Below are 27,969 nucleotides of genomic sequence, written 5' to 3' on the forward strand. Positions count from 1 at the left end.
CAGAATAGTAAATACAGTAGAAAAAGGAATACAAATTGTAAAGCAGAGCTGTTTATTGCTTGTGGCCCCTTCTCTCTCCGGTGTTGGAACAAAGTCAAAAGCTTTTTTTTCTCTTTCTTTTGGCCTGGGTTGCGCCCCAGCGGCTGAGACTGAGTCCCTGTAACTTTAAACCTGGCCTGAGGTCATCTTGTGATGCTGGCCAAACAGAGTCCGGGGGGCGGTCCTAGATCTCTGGGGGCTGGGACCACCTGACGCCCACCCCCTCCCGCCCCGGGTCCGGAGACATAAAGGCTGACGGCGCGGCGAGAAGTTGCCAGCTGCCAAGTTTGCAGTCTCTGGCGCCGCGAGCGAAGGAAGCCCGGGCAGGCACTCTCTGGAGCTGGGACTTTTGCGCACCGCCTGCCCGCCTCCTCCCGAGCTCTTCCCGGCCGGGCCTGTGTCTGCGAAACCTTTTCTTTTTTTTTTTCATCCTTTCACGACCCACAAAAACCACTAGTTGCTAAGGCTCCAAAGATACCAAGATGTGGACGGCGCCGGTGTTGCTCTGGGTTTTGGGAAGCGCTTGGTTCTGGGATTCTGCGCTGGGAGGTAAGCGACCCGCGTGACCAGCAGCCGGCACTTGCTGGTGGAGATGGAGGGGGGTGGGGGATGCCTGGGCCTGGGATCTAAGCGAGACCGGGAGAGAGCTGGAGCAGCTTAGGTGGGGCCACGTTCCCACGAACTGCCCAGTGGGTGCCCACATCCACAGGTGGTAGGGGTACAGAAAGGCTCCTTTCCCACTCTCCGGGGGGCTAATGTTATTTGGTGACACCAAGGCCGACTGGAGTGCCCCAAAGAGGCAGTATATTAATTAGAGTGGTGAACGTCTCTGGAGAAGAGGAGCAGGCAGGAAGGAGGAGCTAGTTTGGAACTCAGGGTCCCGCTGCCGCGGACTGACCTGAAGAGGACTCCCTGATTAGGATGGCAGCACTAGCGGGCGGGGGAGCAGCTTGGAGTGGAGTGGGCAAGCAGAAGGCTGCTGTCTTCCCTACTGCCCTGCCTATGCTTCTTTCCTTCTTCCTTTTTATGCCCCCAACACTGAGAAGGGCCGGAACCCAGGGTGTCCAGCATGCTAGAAAGCAGTCGGTCAGTGAGCTGCACCTCCTAACCTGGAGGGTTGCGATAGCATTTAAGTGTGTTTGAAGCTACGCATTGAACGTGACCGAGGCCTCAATGGCTGAATTAACGTTAATAAAAGACCAACGGAGCCTGAGAATGTAGCTCAGTTGGCGGAGTCCTTACCCTGCACGCACGACACTCCTGTGTTCCATCCCCAGCAAGTTACAAAACCAGCATAGTGATGAGCGATATACAGCTGTCTGATCTCTGCACTGGGGGAAGTGGAGGCTGGAGGATGAGAGGTTCAAAAAGTTCATCCTGGAATACATAAGGTGTTCGAAACCAGCCCAGGCTTCGAGACCCTGCCCAGAAAGAAAGAGACCCTGATGGGACCACCATCAGCTCTTGCTCTTGTGTCTTACACCTCTGTGCTTGGTGTGCTGTATGGGTGAACTCCATCATCATTTCCCGTTATTTTATTTCTTGCCTTGTGTTTTTAGTTGTGTCCATTTCCCTGGTTTCGGAATCTAACCTTGATCCTCAAGGCCAAAATAGCATCTGACAATACTGGTTGCTCACTAAATACCAACCAAGGGCCCCGTGAGCCAGCTAGTGGTCTTCAGAGATGGAGGAGCATCCTTCCCGGTGAGGGAGTGGTCAGTGTGAGATGAGTGGGCCTAACCTAGGCTTCTATAATTCTCCACAGACAACACCTACCCAGAGTTAGGGAAATTATATAGAGGGTACCGGGCGGGGCTGTCTGCTTCAAAGAGATGAGGCTATTCTTTATGAGGCTCTGGGCTATTCCTGGCAGTCCTATCTTTGAAACTTCTCCTTGCACTAGGATATATACAGTTCTGTATTTCGGTTCCATTTCCGTCTTGGCGAGACAATGTGTGTTAAGGACATGACTCTTCACTCACCAGTGCAAAGTAAGGGGAGTCCCCCCGCCATCCTAGAAAAGCCAGAGACTGGCTAACATCCTCCAAGACAAGGGTAGGCTGCAATTCTCTTAAGCCAGCTCCCAAAGCGCTCCTAAAACATAGCTGGTGTTTGGTCTTGTCTAGGAAAAGTCGTCGCTCAGTTATACTAGAAACTGTACAGCTTCATTAAGAAAGGGGCCTGGTAAAGGGGTGGCCAGAGAGGTGGCCATGTGGCCAGTTGTATGCTGGCTGTTCTGTTGCAAGATGAAGGCCCGCAGGGTTTTTGTTTGAGCATAATGAATATGGATGAGTAATTCCAGTGAGTTAGGCTATTAACTGGGGGTGACTGTGGTGTGCAAATTCTTCTATAGAGCCATGTGCCATACCGATTTAGTGCAATAATCCAACCCCCCTTTGGTTGTCCTCACATCTGACATCATCCTCCACTGCCAGGCCCCACCCTCACTCTGAATTTCCATCCAAAGCCTGGTACCCCAGGGCCTGCCCTTTAGAAGATTGCTTTTTATAAGATTTTTGCAAGCTGCTGCTTGCCGCTAACCCATGTGTGCTCTTCCGGGACCAGTCCGAGCAGGATTAATCATGTGAAATCATCCTGTGATTTCCCTGAAGTTCTTGCCAGTTTGGGGGCCTAGGAATCCTTACAAGTTGCAGAGGGCTTACGTTGCAGAGGCTTCGAATAATGCTGGTTCTGTTAGAGGTTCTGTGAGGTTCAGAAGAGGAGAGAGCATGTGTCCCACAGCAGAAGAGGCTGAGCATACCTGTGACCAACAAGACCAAACTCAGCCCACCACCGAGTTCTCTGCTGTCACGTATAGAAACCCAAACCTTGGCGCAGGACTAAGGATGGCCCTGACTAATGGGCAGCACACCGCCTCGTTACATTCCCATCTCCCACCACATTCTAGGAATGTCACAGGCCTACCTCATTTAATCCCCACAACGCCTGTAAATCACACACCGTTATCTCAGAAGCTGCTGGAACCAGGGTTCAAAAGCAAAGCCAAGCTCTTCACTATTACTGAATTTAAGACAACTGAACAAGTCCACTAAAGGTGGACTTGACTTTTAGTCCCTTAAACGTGAATACAAGAATTCTCTGGACTTAAGAGCTTCTTTCAATTCTACACTCCCCGTACTAGAGTGAATTTGGCACCGTGCAGATAGACGGCCTCAATACGTCCCGAACGCATCTCCCAAGAGAGTGTGGCGGGTTGCTGGGTACAGAGAAGCACCCAGCCAACACGGTACTCTGCCATCCTCGCCAACCAAGAATGAACCAGTGCTCTGGATTGCACGGGCTTATCTGAATTTTTGTCATATTTCTGGCTCCTGAAAGCAGGCATTCCACGTTACAACTTGTGGAAGTATTTGAGGAAGCAAACTCAAATACCAGTTTTACGTGAAACCTCAGCCCAGCCCCTTGGTCCCAAGGAAGCCCGCTATCCTGAAGCCCCTCAGGGAAGCAACCTGTGTGGTCTCCTTAGAAGAGGGTCCAGCGATTTCGGGGAGGTTGAGATAAGAGGTTGCTCATAGGATTTTTCGGTACAAGATAAAGCTCCCCTTGCCTTCAGTTTTAAGTACTTTCTCAATAATTTGTTGAAGTGCGTGTCTGTGTGTGTGCTAGACTTCCTGGGTAGTAGCCCTCAGGGATCTGTTTGCCTCTCACTCCCCACTGTTGAGATAGCAGATGCACACACAACACTGTGCGAAGTGTGGGGGCTGGAACTCAGATCCTCATGTTTGCATCGAGAACATTTCACTGACCTGTATTTCCAGCCCCAGGAATGTTCTGGGAAAGGAAAGTGATTAGGCCTTTTCATCCAACATCTAATACAGGATAGAGCCAGGTTGGGAAACAGAGTGGCCTTCTGCCAAGTTCATCCAGGGCAGGAAATGGAGGTGGCTGTTTCCTCCCACATGTCTAAGGACAGTGTCTGGCTGTCCATCTTCCCAGACCATTTGTGGTCAGCCCAGGTGATGGGAAATTCTTGAATATCAACACAAAGAGTGGAGCAGCACTGGAGAGATATCTGGGTAGGTGAAGTGCTCGCTGGGCCATCATCAGAACCTGAGTTTGGTTCCCAGAACCCTTGTAAAAGTGCTAGGCAGTAGCAAGGACTTGTAACCTCAGTGCTAGACTTTAGGGACAGCCACAACTCCAGGCTCTCCGGCCATCCAGCAAACTCCTGGCCGTTGAAATGCCCTGTCTCAAAAAATAAGGTGTGTGGAGAACAATCCCTGAAGTTATCATTTGACACACACACAGAGGTAGAGGAGTGTCTGCACTTACGTTTGGTTCAGGGTCTTTGCCTGGGAGAAAAGTTTGTATCTGGAGGTGAGTCAGGTTCAGTTCAGAGGGAGGCTTTTGACCTTGGCCAGCTGATCACTTAGTTGGAGAAACAGAAGACAATTACTTGCTGAGGGGAGGCAAAATGTGTGCAGCGTCAAAAACAAAAGCCCCTGGGTAGGACGGTTGCCTTTCCTGATGAAGATGAGCTTGTGGCTTCTATCCAGAGGAGCAGAAATACCTGGCCATCAACCTGTGCCATAACGGGGTTTGGAGAGCCGATGCAATGATGGCAGGGTACAGGGGAGTGTCAATGACTATAGTATAAATGAAGGCTAGAGACGGTGTGTGTGCAAAATGGGTGAACAGTCCCAGTGAGAGCAGGGAATGTCCCAGAGTCCATCGGGGAGAGTGAAATGGCTAACAAGCAAAGCTGTGGGCCGGAGGAGTGTCTTGGGGAGAAGTGACTGAGTTTGCCTGAGTTTTCTAGAGAAAGGGAGAGAGAGAGAGAAGGAACAGCCTTTGTTGACACGATGGCTGCCCTGCCCAAGGAATTTGCTTATTTGACAAATATTTATTGAGTTCTTGCTGTGTGCTCAGGCATTGGAGCATGGCGTTATCCTGCTTTGAGCCCCTACGGGGAAGTCCTATCTGGCAGCCTTGGATTCCGACCTCAGTTAGGGTGGGTCTCCCTGAGAATCAGAGATCTTGAATTCCCTTGATGGAAACACATTCCATCCAGTGCTTTTGTTCTCCAGAAGACCAAACATCTCTGGAACAATTTTCAATAGAGAAGGGTGTGCTACAGGCCGCATATATGTAAAGTGCAGGAAAATGCGTCTCATTTGTGTGTGTGTGTGTGTAGGTCAGAGGAAAATATCTTGTCATCTTTTTTATTTTTTAAACTGTGTATACATGTGGGGGGGTATGTGTGCATGAGTGCAGGTACCCACAGGGGACAGAGGAGTCCCACCCCTTAGGAGGTGGAGTTACTGAGAATTGTGTGCAGCCTGAAGCTGGTGCTGGGCCCCAAACGGTCTTAACCATTGAGCCATCTCTCCAACCCCTCTACACGGTTTCTCTGAGATAGGCTGGGCCCCAAATGGTCTTAACCATTGAGCCATCTCTCCAACCCCTCTATACGGTTTCTCTGAGATAGGCTGTATCTCTGGTCTGGATCTTGTCACATTGCTTTGGTTATGGCGTTTTGTCACAGACATAGAAAAGAGGCAGCCAGTGGAGAGGATGTAGAGCGTTCCTGACACAGTGATGTGTGTTTGAGGTGATGGGAGCCTGCAGGCCTGCTCTGACTCGCCATTCCATACCGAACGTACTGAAACATTGAACTGTATCCCACAAATATATGTAAGTGTTATCAACAATTTTCTTTGCTTTCATTTTTTGTTATTGCTTTTGAAGTGTTGCCTCCCAAATTTTATTCCTTTTTAAAAGATTTTCACACATAAGCACTGTATTCACATTATTTCCACCCTCCCTCTTCTTAGTGTGTGTGCGTGTGTGTGTGTGTGTGTGTGTGTGTGTGTGTGTGTGTCAGAGACACCTGGAGCTGGAGTTACAGGAGGTTGCAAGTCAGCCAACAAGGGTGTTGGAGAGCAAACTTGGTCCCATGGTGCCTTTGGAAGAGTAGCAAGTGCTCTTAACTGCTGGACCATCTCTCTGGCTTCCCAAGGCCTGCTTTATTATTTTCTTATCTATCTATCTATCTGGCAAAGTCTTATACAGCCCAGGCTGGCCTCAAATTCACCATGTAGCTAAAGATGACCTTCGACTCCTGATTCTCCTGCCTCCACCTCCCGTGTGCGGGGGCTGTAGGTGTGTACCACCATGGACAGTTTATGGAGTGCTGGGCATGCAATCCAGGGTTTTGCCCATGCTAGGCAACCACTCTACCAAATGAGAGAAATTCTCAGCTCTAATCTTTTCTTAAATGTAAAAACAAATGTCTAGACACTTTGTTCTCTGGGGGGATGGGGGGATGGGGGATGGGGGTGGCTAACCATTCTAAGAGTAGGGGGATATCTCATAATAGTTCTGATTTATCTTTCCTTTCCTTAATGACAAATGACCTTGAATATCTTGGAGGTTGTTCAAACCCTTGCCTGTTTTAAATTGAGAGGTCTTCAGCTATTTTAATAATTTGCTTTTTCCCCAAAGTTATTGATTATCTCATACACATGGGAAAGCCTAGGGCTTGAGTCATTTCTAACATAATTATATCAAGTGATTATGAATAGACAAATTGTTTGCACATTCCCAGTGAACAGTATTCTCAGGTCAAAAGCAAACTGGGGGGAAGGGGATGACAGAAAAGAAAGCAAATAATTAAATATTAGTGTTTCGGTAGAGCAATTCATTTCTCTAGTTTCCCCTCTGAATATTAACTCCTAACTACACATTTTGACCTATCACACTTTCATTATCAATAACTAATGCCTTTTATTTGTTCTTTAAAATAATAGTTATATAGATTATTTTTAGTTGTGATATATAAAAATTTCAAGTGTTTTTATTTGTTTCTTTGTTTGTTTGTTTTATTTCCAAGACAGGGTTTCTCTGTGTACCCTTGGCTGTCCTGAACTTACTTTGTAGACCAGGCTGGCCTCGAACTCTCAGAGATCTGAGTGCTTCTGTCTCCCTGAGTGCTGGGATTAATGGCGTGTGCCACCACGCCCTGCTGGCTTGTTTGTTTTGTTTCCTGTTGACTTCTAAATTGATTTCATTGAAGCCCCAGAAAACAGGTTCTTCCCAATGTTTATTATTTCAGTCTTACTGAGCCCTTATTTGTATGGATAAAATGGGGGCTGGGGAAACAGCCTAAGTTCTAAGAGTGCTTGCCGTGAAAGGGTGAGGACCCGAGCTCAAGTCCTCAGAACCCTCTTGAAAAGCTGAGTGTGGGTGCGTGCTCACACGCCCCTATAATTCCAGTGCTGTGGAAGGCAAGGACAGGAGTTTCTGGGGCTCTCTGGTGGCCAGCCCCTCTCCAGGTCCAGTGAGAGACTCAAGGGAAAGGGATGGATCAGGACATCCCAGTTTCCTCTCACCTGTGTGTACACACATGGTGCAGACATCACACCTGCCACACATACACACACATTGAAATTTGTGAATGCTGAGAGAAAAAAACTTTCAAAGTGCTATTATGAATTTCATGTATTTGTTCAATTTTTTAAAAGTGGGATCTTTTTTTTTTTTTAATTGTTGGGTAAAAGCACACTTCAACCATTTTAGATACTGGACAAGCGTGTGGTGGTACACGCTTTTAATCCCAGCAGTTGGGAGGCAGAGGCAGGCAGATCTGTGAGTTCAAAGCCAGCCTGATCTGGTCTACATAGGGAGTTCAAAGCCAGCCAGGGCAACATAGTGAGAGCTTGTCTCACCCCCGCCCCGCCCCCCCCAAAAAAGGCAACAAAGAAAAATTTTTTTAAAGATATTGGAATATTAATTGGATATCTGAAGACATTCTTCACGTCAATGAACTGGATCATCTTGTTATTTTGTGTCCATTAAAACACAAATCTTTAAGAACATGAAGTTCTGCTCTCACTGTCGTGCTCAGAGTTAGAAGCCTCGGCTAACCCGAGGCTGCAAAGGCTGGCTCTTGAGGTGTGTGGTTCAGTTCTGGGGTCCCCTGGGTGCCTTTGTGGTGGACTTTCGTGTGAGCCGGGAAGTGGTGTCCCAGCTCCGTTCTCTAGCAGGTGGCTCCTCAGCTGTTCCAGCACCTTCTGGGATGAAAAGATAACTCTTCCCCACTGAATTATCCCAGAGCTTTTACCCCAAACCAGCTGCCTGTGAGTATAAAGGTTTATGTCTGGACTTTCCATTCTATTATGTTGATCTCCATGCTTACCCTTATGCAAAATCTGCAGTCATTTCTTAAAAAAATAGTTTCCCCATTGTTGGAAATGAAAACACACGGCCTTTTCAGGCAAGGCACGTGCTGTGCTGCTGAGCTGTGCGCCAAGCCTTTTTTATCATTTTCCTGAGATAGGGCTCTGTCTGTCCTGCACGCTCCGGCCTTGAATTCCTGGGCTTGACTTGCTGGGTCTGGCGGGACACCGTGTCCACTGATATCAGCCTTGGCTCCTGCAGCCTTGCTTCACTCTGCCCTTTGTAAGGATGGCTTTGTGTCTTCTCATCACTGTGTCTCAAGTGTCTGTGGCTGGAGCTTGCCTCCTAGAGCACTGGGCTCAGCGGCAGGCCCACTTACCTGGCATGGGAGGCCCCGTGTAAAAAGCGTCTACTCAGGCTACAGTCCCCATCTGTTGGGATGAAGAGCACGGATGTGTTATTATCCAAACTGTTTAATAAGAAAGACAATGAGGAAAGTGTGGGATGGGAGAGAGGGCTCAGCAGTTGAGAGCACTTCCTGCTTTTACAGAGGACCGGCTTCACTTCCGATAAATTACATGGAGGCCCACAACCACCTTTACTTCTAGCTTTGGAGGGATCTGATGTCCTCTTCTGTCCTCCGATGGTACCAGGCACGTGTGAGGCTTGCATACGTACCTGTAATCAAACACCCATGTACTCAACATAAGAATAAATCCAGTTTTTTCACCACTGTGACCGGATACCTGATTGAAAGCAATTTAGGGGAGGAAGGATTTATTTTGGCTCGTGGTTGTGGTTGGAGGTGTGGAGTCCACCGAGGGAGGCAAGATGCGGAGACAGGAGTGTGAGGTAGCAGGCCACACTGACAGTCAGGGGCAGACAGAGAGATGAATGCTGGTGCTCACCTGACTTCCACCTTTGCCCTTTTTATTCAGTCTGGACCCCAGGCCCACAGAGCTGCCACCCTCGTTCAGTGTGCGTCTCCTCTCCCGGCTCCCACCTCCCTGTAAACACCTTGAGACAGATGTGTTTTCTTCTTGACTTCCCATCCAGCCAGATAATGAACCCATCCCTGTTTGTTACCTGGGAAAATCTGGTCGGGTAGGTAGGACGCAAGGATGGGTTGCAGGCATTTGCACCCATCTTAGACTACGAGGCGATGGAGGTTATCCATCAAGATACATTTCATGGACACGTGGGGGCCAGTGTCCTGAGAGGGAATGAGCCGTGAGCCTGGAGACAGTGCCAAGTGCCTGAATTTTCCATGGGCAAGGGCAAAGGGAGAAAGACAGCAAGGGAAGTTCAGAAAAGACCCTCCTACTAGCCAATGGCAGCTTTAAAAAACTTTAATCTACCAAGGGCTGAGCTGAAGTTCAGTCATAGATGGTTGCCTGGCACACACGAGGCCCTGGATTTGACTTCCCAGCAATAGGAAAACAAAACGAGGATTATCCTAAAGCAAAAAAAAAAAAAATCTCCCAAGATGCAGCTTCCAAGCCGGGCTGAGGATCAAGGCCAAGGGCCGCCACATTCTGCTCATTGCCAGCGGCTTCCCCGTGCATGACTAGGCTGTCTGCGACACAGGTTGGATCTGAAGGGGCTCGTTTTCCACTCTTTCGAAATCCCAGCCGCTCAGCTGAGGGCCCTGAGTAAACAGAGCTCAGTCTTGCTCAGTTCCCGGCAGATGGCAAGGGCCTCCGCCCCACTGCGATTCGATACCCTGGGCAGCACCCCTAAAACATCCAATGAGGTCACCACTCAGCAATCTTCCCTAGAAGGTGCATGCCTCCAGCTCCTGGTGAATTCCAGAAAAAAATTTTTAGGAGGTCTGATTCTTGCCCACAGAACTGAGAATTCATTTCCCCTTTTACAGGAAAGCTGTCTGCTCTTAGTCAAGAGCAAAAAAAACGGTCGCCCCGAGTTGAGTAACTGTGATGAAAAGTTGGACTCAGCTGTTTCTGTCTCATTGCTGAGGAGTTTGTGGAGGGAGGGGTGTGAGCAGTACAATGATTCACTTCCTGGAACCCCGAAAAGTGTGACGCTCATTCACCTAGTCATTTTGTGTCCTCAGGCTGTGAGGGTGACTGGACAGCAAACGCAGCAGAATAGCAGGTAGTTTAAAAAAAGGTTCTAGAATATGTGTGGAGGAAACAGTGAATGGCCCAGGTGGCCACGTCCTGGGCTAACTCATGGAGACGCTTTCTCCTGGCTTTCCTGAGGAGAGAGGGCCTTTCCCCTGGGCAATGGGTGTGGTAGAAGTTTGAGTGGGCAGCAGTGGGGAACGGACATTGGCAACCAGCATCGAGTTCCTTCAGAAGCTATCCGTGTTCAACAGTGTACCCAGCCTTTTCCCTGGGGGACAGAGGTGGCAAAGAGAGCATAAGTTCAATTGTCAGCACCCTCACAGGAAGCCGGGTCTGGTGCCAAGTGCTTGCAAGCTTCCTGCTGGGGAGACAGAGACAAGAGGATTCCCTGGAGCCTACTGCATCAGCCAACCAGGCCTCATCAGCAGGCTCTGGGTCCTGGCGAGACACTGTCTTAAAACAAGGTGGGCAGTTTCTAGGAAGTGTGTCTGAGGTTGACCTCTGGCCTCCACATATTTGTGCACACACATGCTTACACACCTGCCCACGAGGGATGGGCGCACACACGCGAGCATTCACACTGAAGAGGCCAGCAACAAGGAGTGATTGAAGAGTATCCCAGGGACATCATGGTTAGGACTGGGCTTTACATGCTGATGGCTGATGGATGCTGACATCTGACCCTCCATTACCACCTGCTCACCCTAGCTCTGCCCCTCACCATCTTCCTGAAGGGTGGGGATGACACTTGTTGCAGGACTTTTGCAAAGACCACGGGAAAGTACAGGGCAGTGGGTTTTATTCATCCTCCTGTAAATTCAGTCAGGAGTAAGTATTGTGAGTGTCTCACTCACCTCCTGGACAGTCCTGTTCCCTATTCCCTTTCTGAGGTGCCCCTCCCACCTGCCTAGGGACTTACTGACTTCTTGCTTTCAAAATGAAAATGGGAGTCCTTAACCATCATTGGCCTGTTGCTAACTATGGGCTCTGCCACTGAGCCACACTCCAGCTCTTTTGCCCTTGTCCAGCTACAGAAACTTTCAAAAGCTGCCTCCACCCTTTAGGAGGTGACCTACAGGGGCCGGCCAGCATCTTCGCCATCCACTGTGAGGTCAAGGGAGCAGGCTCCTAACGTTAGCGTGCAGGATTTCCTCAGAGCAGCTAGGAGCACCGTTCAGTTCTCCTCAGTTCTGACACCCTTCTCTTAAATGCGATGAAGAGGTGCACACCCTAACTGCCAGCAGCATCATGCAGCCTGACAGTCGTGTCCCGTTTCATCAACCAGGCTTGATCTACAGGCTTGACAAAACCTGTGACAGTGAGTGACAGGCATGCTGAGGAGTTCACCCTCACAGGTGAATTGTTCTGTCTCCGACCCTGCTTCCTACAGAAAGGTGCTCACCAGCTCTGCTGTGAAGGCCAGTGCACAGTGGGAGGGTAGCAGACCCAAAGAGTAATTCAAAAGAAACTCAAGAGTTCCTTGACTGCACATGTACTTACCCATCAGTCGCTCAGCAAACACCCGCCGCGGCTCCAGGTGTGGGCAATGTGTTAGGTGGTGCCATACTCTCCCAGAGGGAGGTAAAGGAAGGCATTTCTGTGGGTGCCCGGGTTGCAGAAAGCGTGTTGGTACACATGCCTCTAATCCCAGTGCTGAGAAGTCTGTGGCAGGAGGATCATGAATTCAAGAGTAGCCCGTGCTACACAGTGAGAACTTGTCTCAGAAAATTGAAGAGAGGGCTGGAGATGGAGAGACAGACAGCTCAGTCAGTCGGCAGAGTGCTTGGCGTTCGAGGATAAGGACTTGAGTCCGAGCCTCAGAATTCCTGTGAAACGTAAAAACCGTCAGGCACGGTGAGGCATATTTATAATCCAGAGCCGGAGAGGAAGAAACAGGCGGATCTCTAGGGCTGCTTGGCTTGCCAGCTCAGAGGGATTGGCAGGTTTCCATCCAAGGAGAGACTCTGTCTCAAAAAACAAAGTAGACGGCATTCTGAAGAGAGAGGATGACCTCTGATCTACACACACACACACACACACACACACACACACACCCTCTCCCACACACATGAACATGACACAAATACAGACACAAATACAGAGAGAGGAAGTTTTCCACTGACGGTCTCATGATCAGGTAAACAATTTGCCAAGATGTGTGGAAAGAGTGACGAGACGTTTAAAAAAAAAAAAATCTTTGACCACATCCAGCAACTACCAGATGTTGAGGAACACGGCTTCTAGGGAATGACTTTTCTTACCGAAGGAATGCTAGAAACATCTGCTGCTGCGTCTGTATTTCAAAACTGACTTCAGCAGAAGGCGGGGGTGGGGGTGGAGTAGCCCACAGGGCACAGAGAAGAGTCTTAGAGCCTTGGCACTCACAGGAGAGCTCCAGGCTCCCCTCCTGGTTGCAGAAACCCACTTGAGGGTAGCCGAGGTGTGAAAGGCAGGTGTGCCTAGGGACCCCAGAGTGGTCACCAGGGCTGACCCTGTCCACAGGGTGAGGTGTGTTTATTCTGAGACTTGTGAGCACACTTTTGAGACGCTAGAGGGAAATGAGGTGCAAAAGCCCTTACGTGGGGAAAGGAACAAAAGGGAGGGCTTGCTTTTTCAAAACGGATTCTGTGTATGTGTATGATGTGTGTAAGTGTTCATGTGGACATCTGCCCTACAAGCACAAGTGGGGACCCGACATGCATATCTTTCCTGGGTTATTCTCTGCTTTTAATTTTTTTAATTGTGTGCCTATGAATGAAGGTGTCCATAGAGTCAGAATCACGGCGGCTTTTCACACGGCTCCTGAAGATTGAAACTCAGGGCTTCATAATTAGTGAGACAACCTCCTCCCCCACCCCCGGGGGCCTGGACTTAATTTAAAAACATGTATTTGTTTACTGGGGGAGAGGCAGATGTATGGAAGGCACGGGACAACTTCCAGGAGCCGGGTCTCACTTTCACTGTTCTCCCGTTCCTCTCTACTGTCCCCCACCCCCTCCAGCTGGTTCCCCTTCTTCCCCGCTCCCCATTTGTTCCTCTTTTGCTTTTCTTATTCATTGTGTTTCATTGTTGTGTTTATTATTCACCACCGCTAAGATATCCTCTTCCCCTTATGATTCTCTTTTTAGTTTTGTGACCTACAACATACACAGAGAGAATTTTAAATTTAGGTTCTGCCTGTGTGTCTTTCTGAGGCTGGTTTATTTATTTCACTTAAACATAATGATTTTCAGTTAAGAGTGAACTTTTATTTTTACTGTTCTGGGGTTTTCAAGGGAGGTTGTTTTGGTTTGATTTGGTTTGTTCAAAACAGGCTCTTCCTGTGCAGCACAGACCAAACTCCAAGTCAGAGTGCAGGGATGGCAAGGCAGGTGCCACCGAGGGCGCCGACAAATGCCTTCCGAAGGCACTACTTTGGGGCTCAAATAGCTTCGGATGAACAGAACTTTTGAACTGTTTGAATAAGGATTATTTTAATAAGCAGTAGACTTCATTCTGTTTGTTTAGAAACAGAGTCTTTCTTGCGTAGCCTGGGCTGCCCTGTGTTCTTGCTCCCGCTTTGGGAGTGCGGAGAGTGTGGGTATGCTCTAGCTGCGGGCCGTTTTTTCTTTTTCAGATTTTTCTCTCTATCCTGCATGTAACTGGGACATATTTGTCAGTAGTTGTTTAGATAGCCCACCATCTCTCCTAAAATGCAAAACTAGAACTTGCTAGGAATTTTTTTTTCATTCTATTTTTATTTTTGATAACCTCAAAAAGATCACTTCAGAGCCATTTAATCACTGGTATTCAATGACCTGTCTTTGCATTGCGCTATGGTGCCACCTAAAGGGTAAAAGACAGCTCTGCCGGCCACCAACAACCATAGGTTCTCTTCGAAGAAGACCCCCGGAGTGACCCACGCCTTTACCTGGTCTACAGAGCAAGTTCTAGGACAGCCAAGACTATACAAAGAAACCCTGTGCGGGGCATGTGTGCTGAAGATGCTTGCCGCTAAGAGGCCTAAGGAGCTGAGGTCGAGTCCTGAAACCCACGCTTTGGAAGGAGAGAACTGACTCTCACAAGTTATCCTCTGACCTCCACACGCACGTGGTGGCAAGCATATGACCCCCAAAACAAACATATGAATAAATAATTGTCATTTAAAAATTTCTTTTGAGGGCTGGAGAGATGGCTCAGAGGTTAAGAGCACTGGCTGCTCTTCCAGAGGTCCTGAGTTCAATTCCCAGCAACCACATGGTGGCTCACAACCATCTATAGTGGCGATCTTCTGGCCTGCATAGAGCACTCATATACACAAAATAAATAAACAAATCTTAAAAAAAAAATCTGGGAAAAATTTCTTTTGAGCCGGCACTGTGGCTCACACCAGCACTCAGGCAGATCTCTGAGTTTGAGTCCAGCCTGGTCTACAGAGTGAGTGTCCAGGACAGCCAAGGCCACACAGAGCAACCCTGTCTTGAAAACAACAACAAAAACAAACAAAAAAAAAGCATAAGAGTAGAGAACCCTTCATCGTGTAAGTTGGAAACAGAATTGGAGCTGTTTCTGAGAGGGTTTTCTGAGTTACTCGTGGAAAGTCTCACTTTCGCTCAGAGTGGCTCCTTTAAGGGCAGCCCACTGTGGGTAGACAGTCATTCCCAAGATGCTGGCAGCGGAGCTGAGGCTGCTGAGTTCTCAGTTCCCCTCCCGGCCTGTGTGTATGTCATCACAGAGTTGATGACAGCCACCACCCTGGCCAGCGCCTGCCCAGTTCTTTCCTGGTGCGTTCTTTCTTCAGAGTCCTAGGTCAGCATTTGTGTTTATGTGGAGTGCAAGATGGCTGAACTGTGATTTCGTTGGTCCTGGCATTCCTAAGGTCTTTGTTAAGGGCTTTCTGACTGCACACTACCAGCCGTCATCTTCCTTAGAGAGACAGAAAAACTTTCAGATTCTGTTAGCTCTTTTGGGTCCCAAGCATCCAGACACAGTAGTATCTGTCAGTCCAGGAATAAATATCCTTCTCTCCTTTTCACTTTTTTAAAAAAACAACAACCAAGTTGAGAACTTCAGATAGATCAGCATCCACGATGTACCCACTAACAGACTTGCACTTCCTCTCTCCAGCCCTCCTCGGTCTATGATAAAAATGCCCCTCACTCAGCAGCAGACACACACACACTCTGTTGTGGATCAAGACACCTCGCTTTGTGGAAAAACCTAGCTTGTCTTTCCCACAGGTTCAGACCCCATGACCCTCTTCACCCAGAGCATCAACAGCTATTTCTGTGGCCCATTTATCACAGAAAGTTTGTCGTCATCATCCACTTCAACGATTCTGACAGCCCTGCCCGGGAAGGAAAGGTTTCACCTTCATCTTGACACACTTGTCAGCCATAGTTGTGGTACCACCAAAAAGGGCCTCACACAGTTATTTTTGTTGTTTGCTTTGAGACAGGGTTTCAAGTTGTGGCTCAGGGTGATCCTGAACTCACGAGCCCCCTGCCTCAACCTCATGAATGCTTGTGAGATTACAGCCATCAGGAAAAAAGTTCTTTTTTGTTTTGTTGTATGCATGCATGCAAGTGTTGCTGGTTTATTTCATGTGATGCTAGGGTATGAACCCAGACATGCATGCTTTTAGGATAAACTAAGTCTCCCCTCTAACCCACCTCCTACCAACACAGAGGAATGTGTGACACCATGACTCGTGACAGCTATAGTGCCATATTTGATCTCCATTTTAATCCTACAGGACAAATGTTGTTGTGGACTGCTTCTTGTTATAAGGCATCCTTACATGTTCCTGTTTTAGGGACCACTTCAAGTAAACACAGACAAATCAAACTATTAAGTATGCAAATGGAGACTTAGGGAAACACACAGGAATGTTCTGCCTAACCTGAGGAAGGCTTTGTGAGTGTGGTATCAGAGAGAAAAAAATTAGGTGTTTTGATTATCGACCAGGCTTGCCTTTTGCAAAAGAGATGCAAATGCCAGCTAGTAGAAAAACAGGCTGTAGCATCTAAAGAAAGAGTGTATTAAGTGTGTTTGGGTTCATGTGTGGATGTGGGTGTGAGGACCAGTATACCAGTGCATGTATAGGGCTGATACCAGGTGCCTTCTTCAGTTACTCTCCATCTATTTTTGAGACAGGGTCTTTCACTGAGCATTCCTGTTCTGCTAGACTGGCTGTGCAGGAAGATCCAGAGGTCCCCTTGTCTCTTCCTGTCACCAGCACTGAGGTTACAGATGTGTGTCACCATACTCAACTTTTTGTTGTTGTTTTGCTTTGTTTTTCAAGATAGGGCTTCTCTGTGTAGCCCTAGCCATCCTGGAACTCACTCTGTAGACCGGAATGATCTTGAATTTAGAGATTAACCTGCCTCTGCCTACCCAACACTGGGATTAAAGGTGTGCGCCACTTTTTAAAAAAAAAATTTATTTGTTGTATGTGTATGTGAGTGTCTTTGTGTGTATGTGCAGGTGAGTGAAGTGTCCATGAAGGCCAGAAGAGGGCATCGGATCCACTGGGCCTGGAATTACTGCCTGTTGTGAGCTTCCTTGAGGATACTGGAAACTGAATCTGGGAATTCAATCTGGGGTCTTCTGGAAGAGCAGCCTCTTAACCTCTGAGCCATCTCTCCAGCCCCTTGCACTAGCTTCTTTAGAGAACAGCAATTAAAATGCCAAGGGCTGGCTTTCTGTCATGTGGAGAAATCCTGTTGATTCTCACAGATGCAGCTGAGAGTGTCAGGAAAGCATACTCAGGTGACTGGGAAGGGATGCAGATGTTTCCAGAACTTTCCTGGCAAGCCACACTGCGAGCATTGGTTGTGATTGTACATTCCTCACTCTCCAATAAGCATTTGTATGCAAGCATGGGTGTGCAACCCCGAATTGATGTGTGCTGCTGTGTGTATCCTAGGAGGACATGGGAGTTCAAAGACATCAATCCATGGCTTGAAGGTCACAAGAAAAGAGAAAGGGGGATGTCAACTGCTGGCTGGAAACCAGCAGCTGGCCTGGTAGACTCTCCATCAGGGAAAGCCTTCTGCCGAAATAATTGAGACTCTTGTAAAGATAACTTTCCCATGGAGCCAAAGAGAATGCTGGGCTGGGAGAGACAAAAGACACGCATCGTAATCTTGATGGTCATTCATAAAACACCCTTTGTCTATTCAGGGCGACTTCAGTGCTTGGCTCTGGGGGCCGAGGGAAAGAAAGAACAAGGAGGAATTTGTATCGAGTTACTCTTTCAGTGAACTGAGCTTTCTATGAAGGAACTGGAGCCAACTTCATTCAGAACTTTTGTTTTTAAAGCAAGGTTTGCTTAAGTTAGAGACGCCGAATGGAAAATGATGTTGCCGAATGATTCCTGGAAACTTTTTTAACAATTGATTTTTTTTTTTAACAGAATTGAATCCAGGGATGAAGAGTTTTGTTTTTGTTTTTTAACATTTCCTATTAGCATGTATTAAGAGCACATGATAGTGGGTCTTATTATGACATTTTCATATGTGTACATAGTAAATTCTGACCATATTCACCTCTCTTTCTCTCTCTGGTCCCTCCCACAGTCTTTCCAGTCTCCATTCTCTTCCAAGCTAGCAAACTACTCCCTCTCTGATTTCCTATCTTCTTTCTGTGTGTGTATGGGACCCAGTGAGTTTCACTAGGGTTTCTTAGAGGGACATGGGTGAGGTTTGCTTGCGGGACTGTGGGTATGTTACCAATGGCGATGCCACTGAAGAAATGTCTGCTCCATTGGATGCTTAGCTTTTCAGTAGGGATTACTTGTCTGGAAAAAAGGACATTAAACATCTGTCTACTCCAGTCAAGACCTGCCATCAGCCCACAAAAGCAAATGACCATGAGGGGTGGTCTACCGTTTGTATGTGCTGAGTTTTTAAAGTTTTAAAGCTTTTCCTGAGATTTTTTTTTTCCTTAAGGATGCCTATGAAGACTGGAGGGATGGCCCTGTGGTTAAGAGCACTGAATGCTTTTGCCAGAGGACCTGGGTTCAATTCCCAGCACCCACATGGCAGCTCACAACTGTCTGGAACTCCATCATCTGACATGCTCACTCAGGCATACATACAGGCAGAACCCCAATGCATACAAAATAAATAAATGACTGAATGAATGAATAGATAGATAGATAGATAGATAGATAGATAGATAGATAGATAGATAGATAACGAAGGGTGCCTAAAGCTATCCATCGGCAACTGAAATAGGGCCAGCTGCAAAGAGAAGGCTCCAGCATTCCTCTGGAGGCCTCCCGCCCCTGTTGGCATGAGCGGTTAGAGTTATGATCAAATATTTATTAGCTGTGCTTCTGGCTGGGCTGTCTTAACAGAGGGAAAATAAAGCATGGAAGGAAGGATTGCTCATCAGGGCAGCATCCTCGACAGGGGAGGAACATCTGCTCTTTAATTACGCAGGGTGCTTTCCAAGTACTCCTCCCTCCCATTCCTCCGATGCCTGTGCTTCTTTCACAACTGCATTTTAGTCATGGTGTTTCCAGAGCTGCTCCACTCGAGGGAGGAAGCCCAGAGCCAGTGACTCAGATTCGTAACTCGTGAAAAGGATTATGTGCGTTAAAGAGCAGATGTCCCGGTACCGATAGTACAGAGGCAGTAGAGGAGGACACTCTCACACTCTTTGTGGCCATCCACTGTCCTTTGCTGTAACGAAATACCCCAAACCACGTAATTTATAAAGAATAGGTCTTTATTCTCCTCGGGATGTTCAAGAACTGGGTGCCAGTATCTTGTCATGGCATAGCTTTGCAGAAGATGTGATGTGTATGTGTCAGTTCAGATCTACCTTCCTCTTATTAACCCACCAGTCCCCTCCTGGGGACCTCATCCTGAGGACCTCATTCAATCTGCAGTACCTCCCCAAAGCCCCAGCTTGATGGAATGAATGTGGGGCTCTGATTTCTAGCACCTGGGATCTGGGGAGATAGATGCAAGCTGTGGCACGCTGCCGTTATGGAATTCAACCTGCTGCTGCCTCATCCCATCCATCAGTCCCCAGCCATTCATCCAAGTGTGAGTGCAGACAAGTCAGGGTCAGGGCTGGGGAGATGACTCCATAGGGAAAGCACTGGTGTGTGTCGTCCTGTGCCTCTCTGTGGCTGTGATAAAACATCAATCAAAATACAGTCTGGAGAGATAAGGGTTTTGGCTTACAGATTATAACCGTCATGGAGCGATGCTTCAAGACAGAAGCCTATAGGCTGGAACTGAAGTAGAGAAAGTGGACACAGCCGCTTATTGGCTTGCTCTCCATGGCTCTCTACCACCGCTTCCTTCCTTCCTTCCTTCCTTCCTTCCTTCCTTCCTTCCTTCCTTCCTTCCTTCCTTCCTTCCTTCCTTCTTCTTTTTCTTTCTCCTCTTCTCCTTCCTCCAAGACAGATTCTCACTGTGTAGCCCTGGCTGGTCTGAAACTCACCGTGTAGACCTCAGTCTGCCTTCTTCTACAACCCAAAACTTTCTGCCCTGGGGTGGCACCACCCACAGTCTACTGAGCAACCTCACAATAATCTTTAAGAACAAAATGCCTTACAGACATGCCCATAGGCCAATCTGGGCATATCTAACTTCTACACACACAGCATAGCACATACATACCTACACACACATGCACACACACTCACATGCTAGGGCAGTGAAATCAAATAAGTTAAACTTTTGGTCCTAAGCCTCCTGTTGCTTTCCCAACACCTTTTAGAGTACTGCTGACTCCAACTGTCACACGGCAGCACACACCTTTAATCCCCAGCGCTCAGGAGGCAAAGGCAGGTGAATCTATTTGAGTTCAAGGCCAACTTGGTCTACATAGTGAGTTCTAGAACAGTCAGGGATATGGAGAGGGGCCCTGTCAAAAAAAAAATGTTGAAATGAATCTATGAGGTCAGTGATCTCAATTCTCCAAGTGAGCAGCAATCTCAATTACACAGATATGTAGATTTGCTTTGTTGTTGTAGTCTTACATTTTATTACATTTTATTTGTTTATGGGGGGCATATGTGCCGTGGCACACGTGTGACCATCAAAGGGCAAAGAGGACAGCTTTGCAAAACTTGTTTTTCTCTTTCCACCACGTAGGACTTGGGTTTGATCTCCCATTATCAGGCTTGGCAGCAAGCATCTTTACCTTCTCAGCCATCTTGCCAGCCCAATGTTTTTTGTTTGTTTTTGACTGATTAATTAATGTTCTGGTGCTGGGAATTAAGACCAGTGCCTTGGGCCTGTGAAGCATGTGTTCCACAGGCATGTCTCTCTAGGCCATCTAGCTGGCATCTTTACCACATGTTTCTGTTTTCCTGATTCTCAGTGGAAACATCCAGGCCATGCTGTGTGTCATAGGTACCACAAGGATAGTGGGGTTGGCCCTGGAACTGTGACAGGTCAGAGAGGACCGCACTGTGCACAGTGTAAGGAACAAAACTATGACTATAAGTGGCCAGTTAGTGTCTCCGATATCGTTTGCATACCGCATCCCTGACTAGTCTCTTTCTTCAGGGCCCCTAGGCCGGATAGAAGATGATATTGTCACCCCAGGCACAGGAGCTGGCCTGATGACCCCAGGTCTAGAAGACAGAACCACAGGTGCTATTGATGGGCTGAGTGAACCTACTGGCAAGGTGAGTGTCCAGGGAGAAGAGGAAGTGGCTCCGAAGGCAGGTTATCACATGCCAGGGTGTTAACGTTTATGTATGAAATCAGCCACACAAAGAAATCGTGGTGTGGCTCATGACAAAAGTTACATCCAAGTCTCATCGCGTGACAAGAGGGCTGGTGGAGTGGGCACAGACATTTTGAGAACAATAGACCACATCTTCACAAAGTAGTAAGAAACCACCTCAGTATCTGCAAGCCTGAGTTGAGGCCAGAAGGCAGAAGCAGGCAGATCTCTGTTAATATGGGTGAGCCTGGTCTCCATAGTGAGTTCCAGGACAGCCAGAGGTATGTAGTGATAGTCTGCAAATACATAAATAAACGAACAAACTAACTAACTAATGAGAACTGGATTCAGGGAGCTTTGGTAGTGTCTGGCGAGTGGGGAAAGGTTCATCCAGAGAGGGCGGAGAAGCCCAAGTCAGCTCCTACCCACCCTCACCCTATGTATCTATTCATCCAGCTTACTTGGTCCATCCTCAGTGATTGAACAGTGAAAATGTTAAAGAGCAAGCGTGGGCTGGGGAAACTGCTCAGCCAGTAGCAAGCACGTCTTGTAAGCATGAGTTCAATCCCCAGCACCCACATAAAAGCCAGATGGGATGGTACCTGCTTGTAACCCTAACTCTAGATAGGCAGAGAAAGGTGGATCCCTGGGGCTTGCTGGCCAGCTAGCCGAGCCTACTTGGCAAGCCCTCAGGCCAGCGAGAGACCTACGTCACCAAACAACAGATTCACATATGCCTACCCCCATCCTTACATACATTTTTACATAAAACTAGAACCACTTCCTTGAGATTTTTCTTAAAATTTAAGATTCATTTCTAGATTGAAACCGATTTTATTCCCATCTCCACTCTTTTATGTTTTGTTTTGAGACAGGCTTTCTCTGTGTAGCCTTGGCTGTCCTGGACTCACTCTGTAGACCAGGCTGGCCTTGAACTCACAGAGATCCACATGCCTCTGCCTCCCTGAGTGCCGGAATTACAGGCGTGTCTCACTGAGTGGGATCTCCTATCCCCACTCTTTGTTGTTGGTGGTTCCATCTGGTGTTGATACGGGTGTGTTTTTTGAATGTATGCTACCTTAAACTCTTTCCTCAGGAAGCCAGACACTGTACAGTTCAAGCCTTCAGCGTTTGTTTTCTCTTCTGCTCACTTCTAACAGGTACCAACACACACACAAAGTACAACAAAGCCTCCCATTGAGGAACTGCCAACCCCAGGAACCTCAGACCGTGACCATGAAGAGCATGAGAGTACAACCACGGTCACAGTGGTGACTAGCCACCCTTCGGAGAAGAAAACAAGTCACCCCAACAGAGGTGGGTCCGGTTTTATATAGTCCACTTTTTACCACTGTCCCCAATATTTAACACATGGAAGCAGCTTGGTGTTCACGTACAGATGAATGGGTAAAGCAAATGACCTATGCACACACCGTTGACTATTCCTTAGCTTTAAAAGAGAAAGAAATGCTGACATGTGCCACGACATACGTGAGGTGAGTTCAGCCAGACTCTAGGGATGGTAGCGTGTAAGCCTACTTGTACAAAGCTCCTAGAAGTGCTGAGATCAGCGGAGGTGGACAGCAGAATGGTGGCTCCCAGGAGCTAAGGGAGGGATGAATGAAGAGTTACTGTTTAGTGTGTTTAATTTTTACACAATGGCAAGGGTCCGTGTTTTGAGAATGAAGCTCAATGATAGAATGCTTGGATGGCATGGCCAAGGCCCTGGGTTTGAGCCCTGCCATACAAAAAAAGTTCAGAAAATGGATGGAGGTGATGGTTGTACCTAAGTATACTTATCCCACGGAGCCGCACACTTTAAAGGACTTACGCTGGCCAGGCATGGTAGTACACTCCTTTAATCCTGGCAATTAGGAGGCAGAGGCAGGTGGATCTCTGTGAATTTGAGGGCAGCCTGTCTGCAGAGCGAGTTCTAGACAAGCCAGAGCTACAAAGTGATGTCCTACGTCAAAACAAAACACAAAATCATAATTAATGCCATGATTTTCTTGTCATTTACATTTTGCACCTACTGTTTTCATCAAGTGGGGTGGGATTCTTGTTTGTTTATATGGTTGGTTGGGTGGGTATTTGGGGGTGCTTTGGTTCTAATCCAGCACCTTCCTCACTGCTAAACAAGGGCTCTGCCGCTCAGCTCCACCCCGTAAAGTGCTTTGAAGCGAATAAAAAGCTTGCTACAAGCTGTGAAGAGAGCATGAACACTAAATACCAGGCAGAACCAAGTCAGACTCAGCAAGGAAAGAGGAAGGAGTGTTAGAGCACACTGTAGAGAATTCCTCATTTCTAGTGTGATTCAGCAGCTAATTTGCAGAAAACACAGCCTTCCCTATTCATTGAACATTGCCGCTATCATGCCAGCTGTTGAGCACTGGAGAGATGGCTCATTGCTGCTTTTCGCAGAGAGGACCTGGCTCCTAGCAACCACAATCTGTAACTGCAGTTGCAGGAGATCTGATACCCTCTTCTGGCCACTGCAGCCACATAGCGCACATAAATTTACATCAACTCAGGCACACACACTAAATAAGTCTTAAGAAAAAAAGAAGAAGAAGAAAGGAGCATGGTGGAACACACCTGTAATCTTAGCACTGGGAGAAGGAACGCCAAGTGCCCAAGTGCGGAGTGGGTGGATTGTGATGAGGCTAGACTGAAAGGCAAATGGAAAATCTCAAGTAGCAGGGGGGTTGGAAGTCACAGGGGGCCAGTTCTCATTCAGCTTAGCAGGGCAGGCTGCTTCCCTGTAAAGTACAGATCTGACCACCGAAGAAGAGAGGAGTAGACAGTAGGAGGTGACTCACGGCCCGGGTCACCTCTTCCCAAATTAGAAGCCTGCTCTAACACGCTAAGATGGCCTTGCATTCTGTGTTCTCCGGGATCTTAATTAAAAGGTGAAGTAGCCATGCCTGGATTCTTTTGCTATCTCCGAGTCTCATTGTCCTTGACATAAGACCAAAGCTAACGGGTGCAAAAGCACGGAAAGCCTGTAGGTGGAGAGCAACAGTCAAATTGATGATAATAGGTACAAAGACAGCAGTCTGTCAGAGCTGGCTTCTAAACCCTCTGTTCTGTCTGTTGAGGAAATTACCCTCTTTGCATATGTTTTGTGGCATTCTACTTAAGGTAAATTTATCTGCCAACTGTTAAGTTCTCATCATTAAATCCTAACAATTCTCTATCATCACATTTTCTCTCTACAGATAACGCAGCTGATGAAACACAGACAACAGATAAGAAAGGTAAATGAGATTTTGGAATTCCTTTGGGGGATAAAAAGAAAGTTTATTTGAATCTTATTATTACTTTTTTTTTTTAAGAATTCTATTCTTTCTTGGATCTTAAGTCAAACAAGAACAGAATAGAACATTTCCAAAATGAAATGGTGTCCTCCCCCTCTTCCTTCTCACTTCCTTCCTATTTCCCTTCCTTCCTCCTCCCTTTCTTCCTTCCTTCCATCACTTTGTGAAGTACTGGGAATTGAACCCTGGGCCTTAGGCATGATCAGTCAATGTTCAACCACTAAGCAACATCCCCAGCCCACTTTTAAGTTTTTATTAGTGAGACAGTCTCACTAAGTTTGCCCAGGCTGACAGACAACTCTGTAGCCTAGCGTGACACTGAACTTGCAGTCCCCCTGACTGCACGGGGAGCTAGGATTATAGGCTTGCTCTACCAAGCCCAACACCTTCTTTTTTTCTTGTCGTCTTTTTTTTGTTTTGTTTTTGTTGTTGTTTGGTTGGTTTTGTTTGGTGTTTGGTTTTTTTGAGGCAGGGTTTCTCTATGTGTAGCCTTGGATCTCCTGGAACTGTCTGTAGACTAGGCTGACCTTGAACTCAGAGATTCTCCTGCCTTTACCTCCCAATTGTTGGAATTAAAGGCATGGGCCACCACCACCAAGCGTACTTAAGAGAGAAAAGGAAATTCTGTATGTTTGAAAAGAAATAGGACCGGGGGCATAGTTCAGTTGTAAAGCACTTTGCTAATGTGGGACCCCAGGACTGCATAAATCTATATGTGTGTGTGTGTGTGTGTGTGCATACACACACTCTCTCTCTTCCTCTCTCCCTCTCTGTCTGTCTGTCTGTCTCTCTCTCTCTCTCTCTCTCTCACACACACACACAACACACTTCGTGTATTTACTTAATGACAACTGTGGAGAATAACAGCATATCACAGTTACTCTAGTACATTGAATAAGCTGCATTCTTGGTCTTCGTTGTTGTGGAAATAATTTGAGGTTTTTCCCACTTAAATAATGTTGGTGATAGGTTTGTCATGCGTAGCCTTTATTGTGTTGAAATATGTTCCTTCTATTCTGAGTTTTCTCGGGCCTTTGTCATTGGCTAGCCATAAAGAAGGCTGCCCATCAGTGGTAAGCCAGTGTGTTATGTGTGATAAATCTAGAGACTCAGAAACCTCTTGATTAACAACATGGGATAGAGCAAGGCTGGGGCTGGAGTTTGGTGTCACAATGCTTGATTAAGGCGTTCAAGGCCTGGGTTTGCTTTCTGGCACCAAGAAAAATGGCCCACTACTTGTGCACTTGACTCCGCTGGACTTGGGGACTAGCAGGGACCACCCTCTGCTGAGAACAGCAGAGCAGTGCTGTTGCTTGCTTGTGACGCCTGGCTGAGTGGCTCTAGTTCTTCCTGGGATTCATGGTTCTTTCCCATTCCATTCAGAAGGATTGGCTGTGGTGACCCTGGTTGGAATCATAGTTGGCGTCTTGTTAGCCATCGGCTTCGTTGGCGGGATCATCATTGTGGTTATGAGGAAGATTTCTGGAAGGTTCTCGTAAGTGACGGCTTATCCCTGTGTGATGTTTAAGCATAGGCAGTCCTGCCACCACCCAGACCCTCTACCTGTACAGAAACCTGAGCAAGGACCTGGAGAAGCCCATGGCCTCCACAGGCACAGCCTCTGATGCTTTCCTGGGACACGTGTTCGCTTTAGAAGTTTCGAAAACAAGACTGACTTCCTTTGAGGTCTGAGCAGATTTGATCTCTAGTCTTGATTTTCCAACTACTCAAACTTGAAAGAAACTCCAAGTTTTAACTTGTTTCCTGATCTCCTTGCTCCCTCCACCATCAAAGGCAGACGAGCTGGGGAAAAGCACCTGCCCCAGGGCCAAGCCCTCCTTGTGATGAGAAATTGTACTGTTTTGGTTGGGGGGTTTGTCATCTTTTGCATTTAGATCCCTTCCCTACACCTGTCCCCCACACCCTACCACCGCATAGGTCATCATTATCAAAATATTCCAATCCATGACCACAAGAAAATCAGAGAAATGTGATGGGTGGGGAGGGGATGAGTCCTAGGACCGAGAGGTGCACTGGCATTGTCTGAGGTCCTGACCCTGGCTACCTAAGGGTTAGGTGTGGAGGGGAATACGTGGGGAAGAAGGGCACAGAGTCTGGGACTGAAACCACAGAAAAGGGCAATAGGATCAATGAGTATGGGGTATGGAGTGGCTGGTCCCAGCAACAGTTGAAAGAAGTAATCATTCTCTTTATTTTCACAGGCCCTAAAGAGCTGAACAGATCAGGTTGTTCTCCCAGCATATCTGAAAATAAGAGAGCTTCCAGCTTCCCCTGTTCCCATCCTCTCTGCTTGTGGAGGAAGATGACCCATGAATGCCCACCCGACTCAACAGCCATGGCGACTCCTTCACTTGCAGGCAGTACCAAAGGAAAGATACACGCCAAGCCATGGCCTCTCGAAGCATCTGCCTATGGAAAACAACATTTTTTTTTTAAACATAAAAATTTTATAATCAGGGCTGCAGAGATGGCTCAGAGGTTAAAAACACTCACTGGCTGTTCTTCCAAAGGTCCTGAGTTCAATTCCCAGCAGCCACATGGCTCACAACCATCTAGAGTAAGATCTGGTGCCCTCTGCTAGTGTGCAGGCAAAATGCTGTATAAATAATAAATGAAAGTTTTGTTTTTGTTTTTTTAATCTGATTCAAAAGACAACGTGCATAGAAAATGGAGCAAAACCAAGACTGCATCACCAGTTGGCCTTAGCAACTGTGGCCATGGCTTCTTCCTGGCCATTCCCTATTACTGTTAAGAGGCAAAAGAGTCTGGAAATGTTTATTGAATCTGTGGGGTCCTTGGATCCAATGTTACCTCAAAGAGTCACGGGCCTTTTTGCAGTTGCTGACCTGTTGCTGCATACACATTCTAGCCTAGTAGGGTCTGTTTTCAGGTGTGTCAGAATCATTGCTTTGAAAGTGTAAACTTAAAATCAGGCATGACAGTCAGCCCCTTAAGGAGTTTGGCTGGACCGTTTCAGAAGCATCCACTGTGGATTCACGTCTGGGAAGATATATAATGCTTTTTACGAATCTCCAAACCATCTCTAAGCCACTGATGACTTGATGACCCGGAGGCGTGTCTCGTCAGTTCCTGTTGGGTGATGGAAAGCCCAAGTTAAGGAGCCACATCCTCAACTCCCTGAGACCACCCTTCAGAACAGCTGCTGCTTTCTGGCCTGTGGAGGTCTCATCCCAGATGCTGAGACAGATGTTGGATGTCACAGGATGCCAGACACTCAGCAGCTGTAGAGCCAAGAATGGAACTCTGCCCTTTAAGCTGAAGTGCATCCTGTGCGTGCTTTGGTATAGGAAATAAGACCGACCAGTTTTGGACACCAGCCTTCTGCCTCTGGGGAAAGACAGGACAAACAAAAATCTCATCTTCGTTGCTTTCATATGGCTGGGTGTAAATGTCTGATAAAATGTTAAAATAAAAGATACTTCCAGTCTTTATGACACACTATGTCTTTCCATGGGGACTCAGTGCTGCTGGGACAGAGCTGTGGTGTCTTGGTCACCTGTGTTGGTAGTCAGTACAGCGTAGATGACTGTGTACAAGCATGAGTCCAGCCTTTGACTGGATACTTCCATCGACTTTGTATGTAATTTCTGCTAAGATTATAACTGTTTGTCTTGTTTTAGTTTTTCAAGACAGGGTTTCTCTGTGTAGCCTGGGCTGTCCTGGAAGTT

At 47.4% G+C, this 27,969-nt stretch overlaps 1 protein-coding gene across 3 annotated transcripts; it reads left to right on the forward strand.

Moving 5' to 3' along the window:
* Positions 1-273: 273 nt before the first annotated feature.
* On the forward strand, positions 274-27,737 carry Pdpn (podoplanin). Of its 3 annotated transcripts, none has more exons than XM_021650253.2 (6): positions 274-588; positions 20,780-20,901; positions 22,103-22,259; positions 24,161-24,199; positions 25,646-25,754; positions 26,482-27,737. In XM_021650253.2, exons 1-6 carry the CDS (start codon positions 522-524, stop codon positions 26,486-26,488), a joined length of 501 nt encoding a protein of 166 aa, XP_021505928.1. In that variant the 5' UTR covers positions 274-521; the 3' UTR covers positions 26,489-27,737. The 3 variants fall into 3 exon arrangements, with proteins under 3 accessions (XP_021505928.1, XP_021505927.1, XP_021505926.1); XM_021650251.2 differs by having other exon boundaries at positions 277-588; positions 25,643-25,754; XM_021650252.2 differs by lacking the exon at positions 26,482-27,737 and having other exon boundaries at positions 25,643-25,758.
* Positions 27,738-27,969: the final 232 nt, after the last annotated feature.

Source organism: Meriones unguiculatus, chromosome 3 (assembly GCF_030254825.1).
Source record: "Meriones unguiculatus strain TT.TT164.6M chromosome 3, Bangor_MerUng_6.1, whole genome shotgun sequence".
NCBI classification, from domain to species: domain Eukaryota; kingdom Metazoa; phylum Chordata; class Mammalia; order Rodentia; family Muridae; genus Meriones; species Meriones unguiculatus.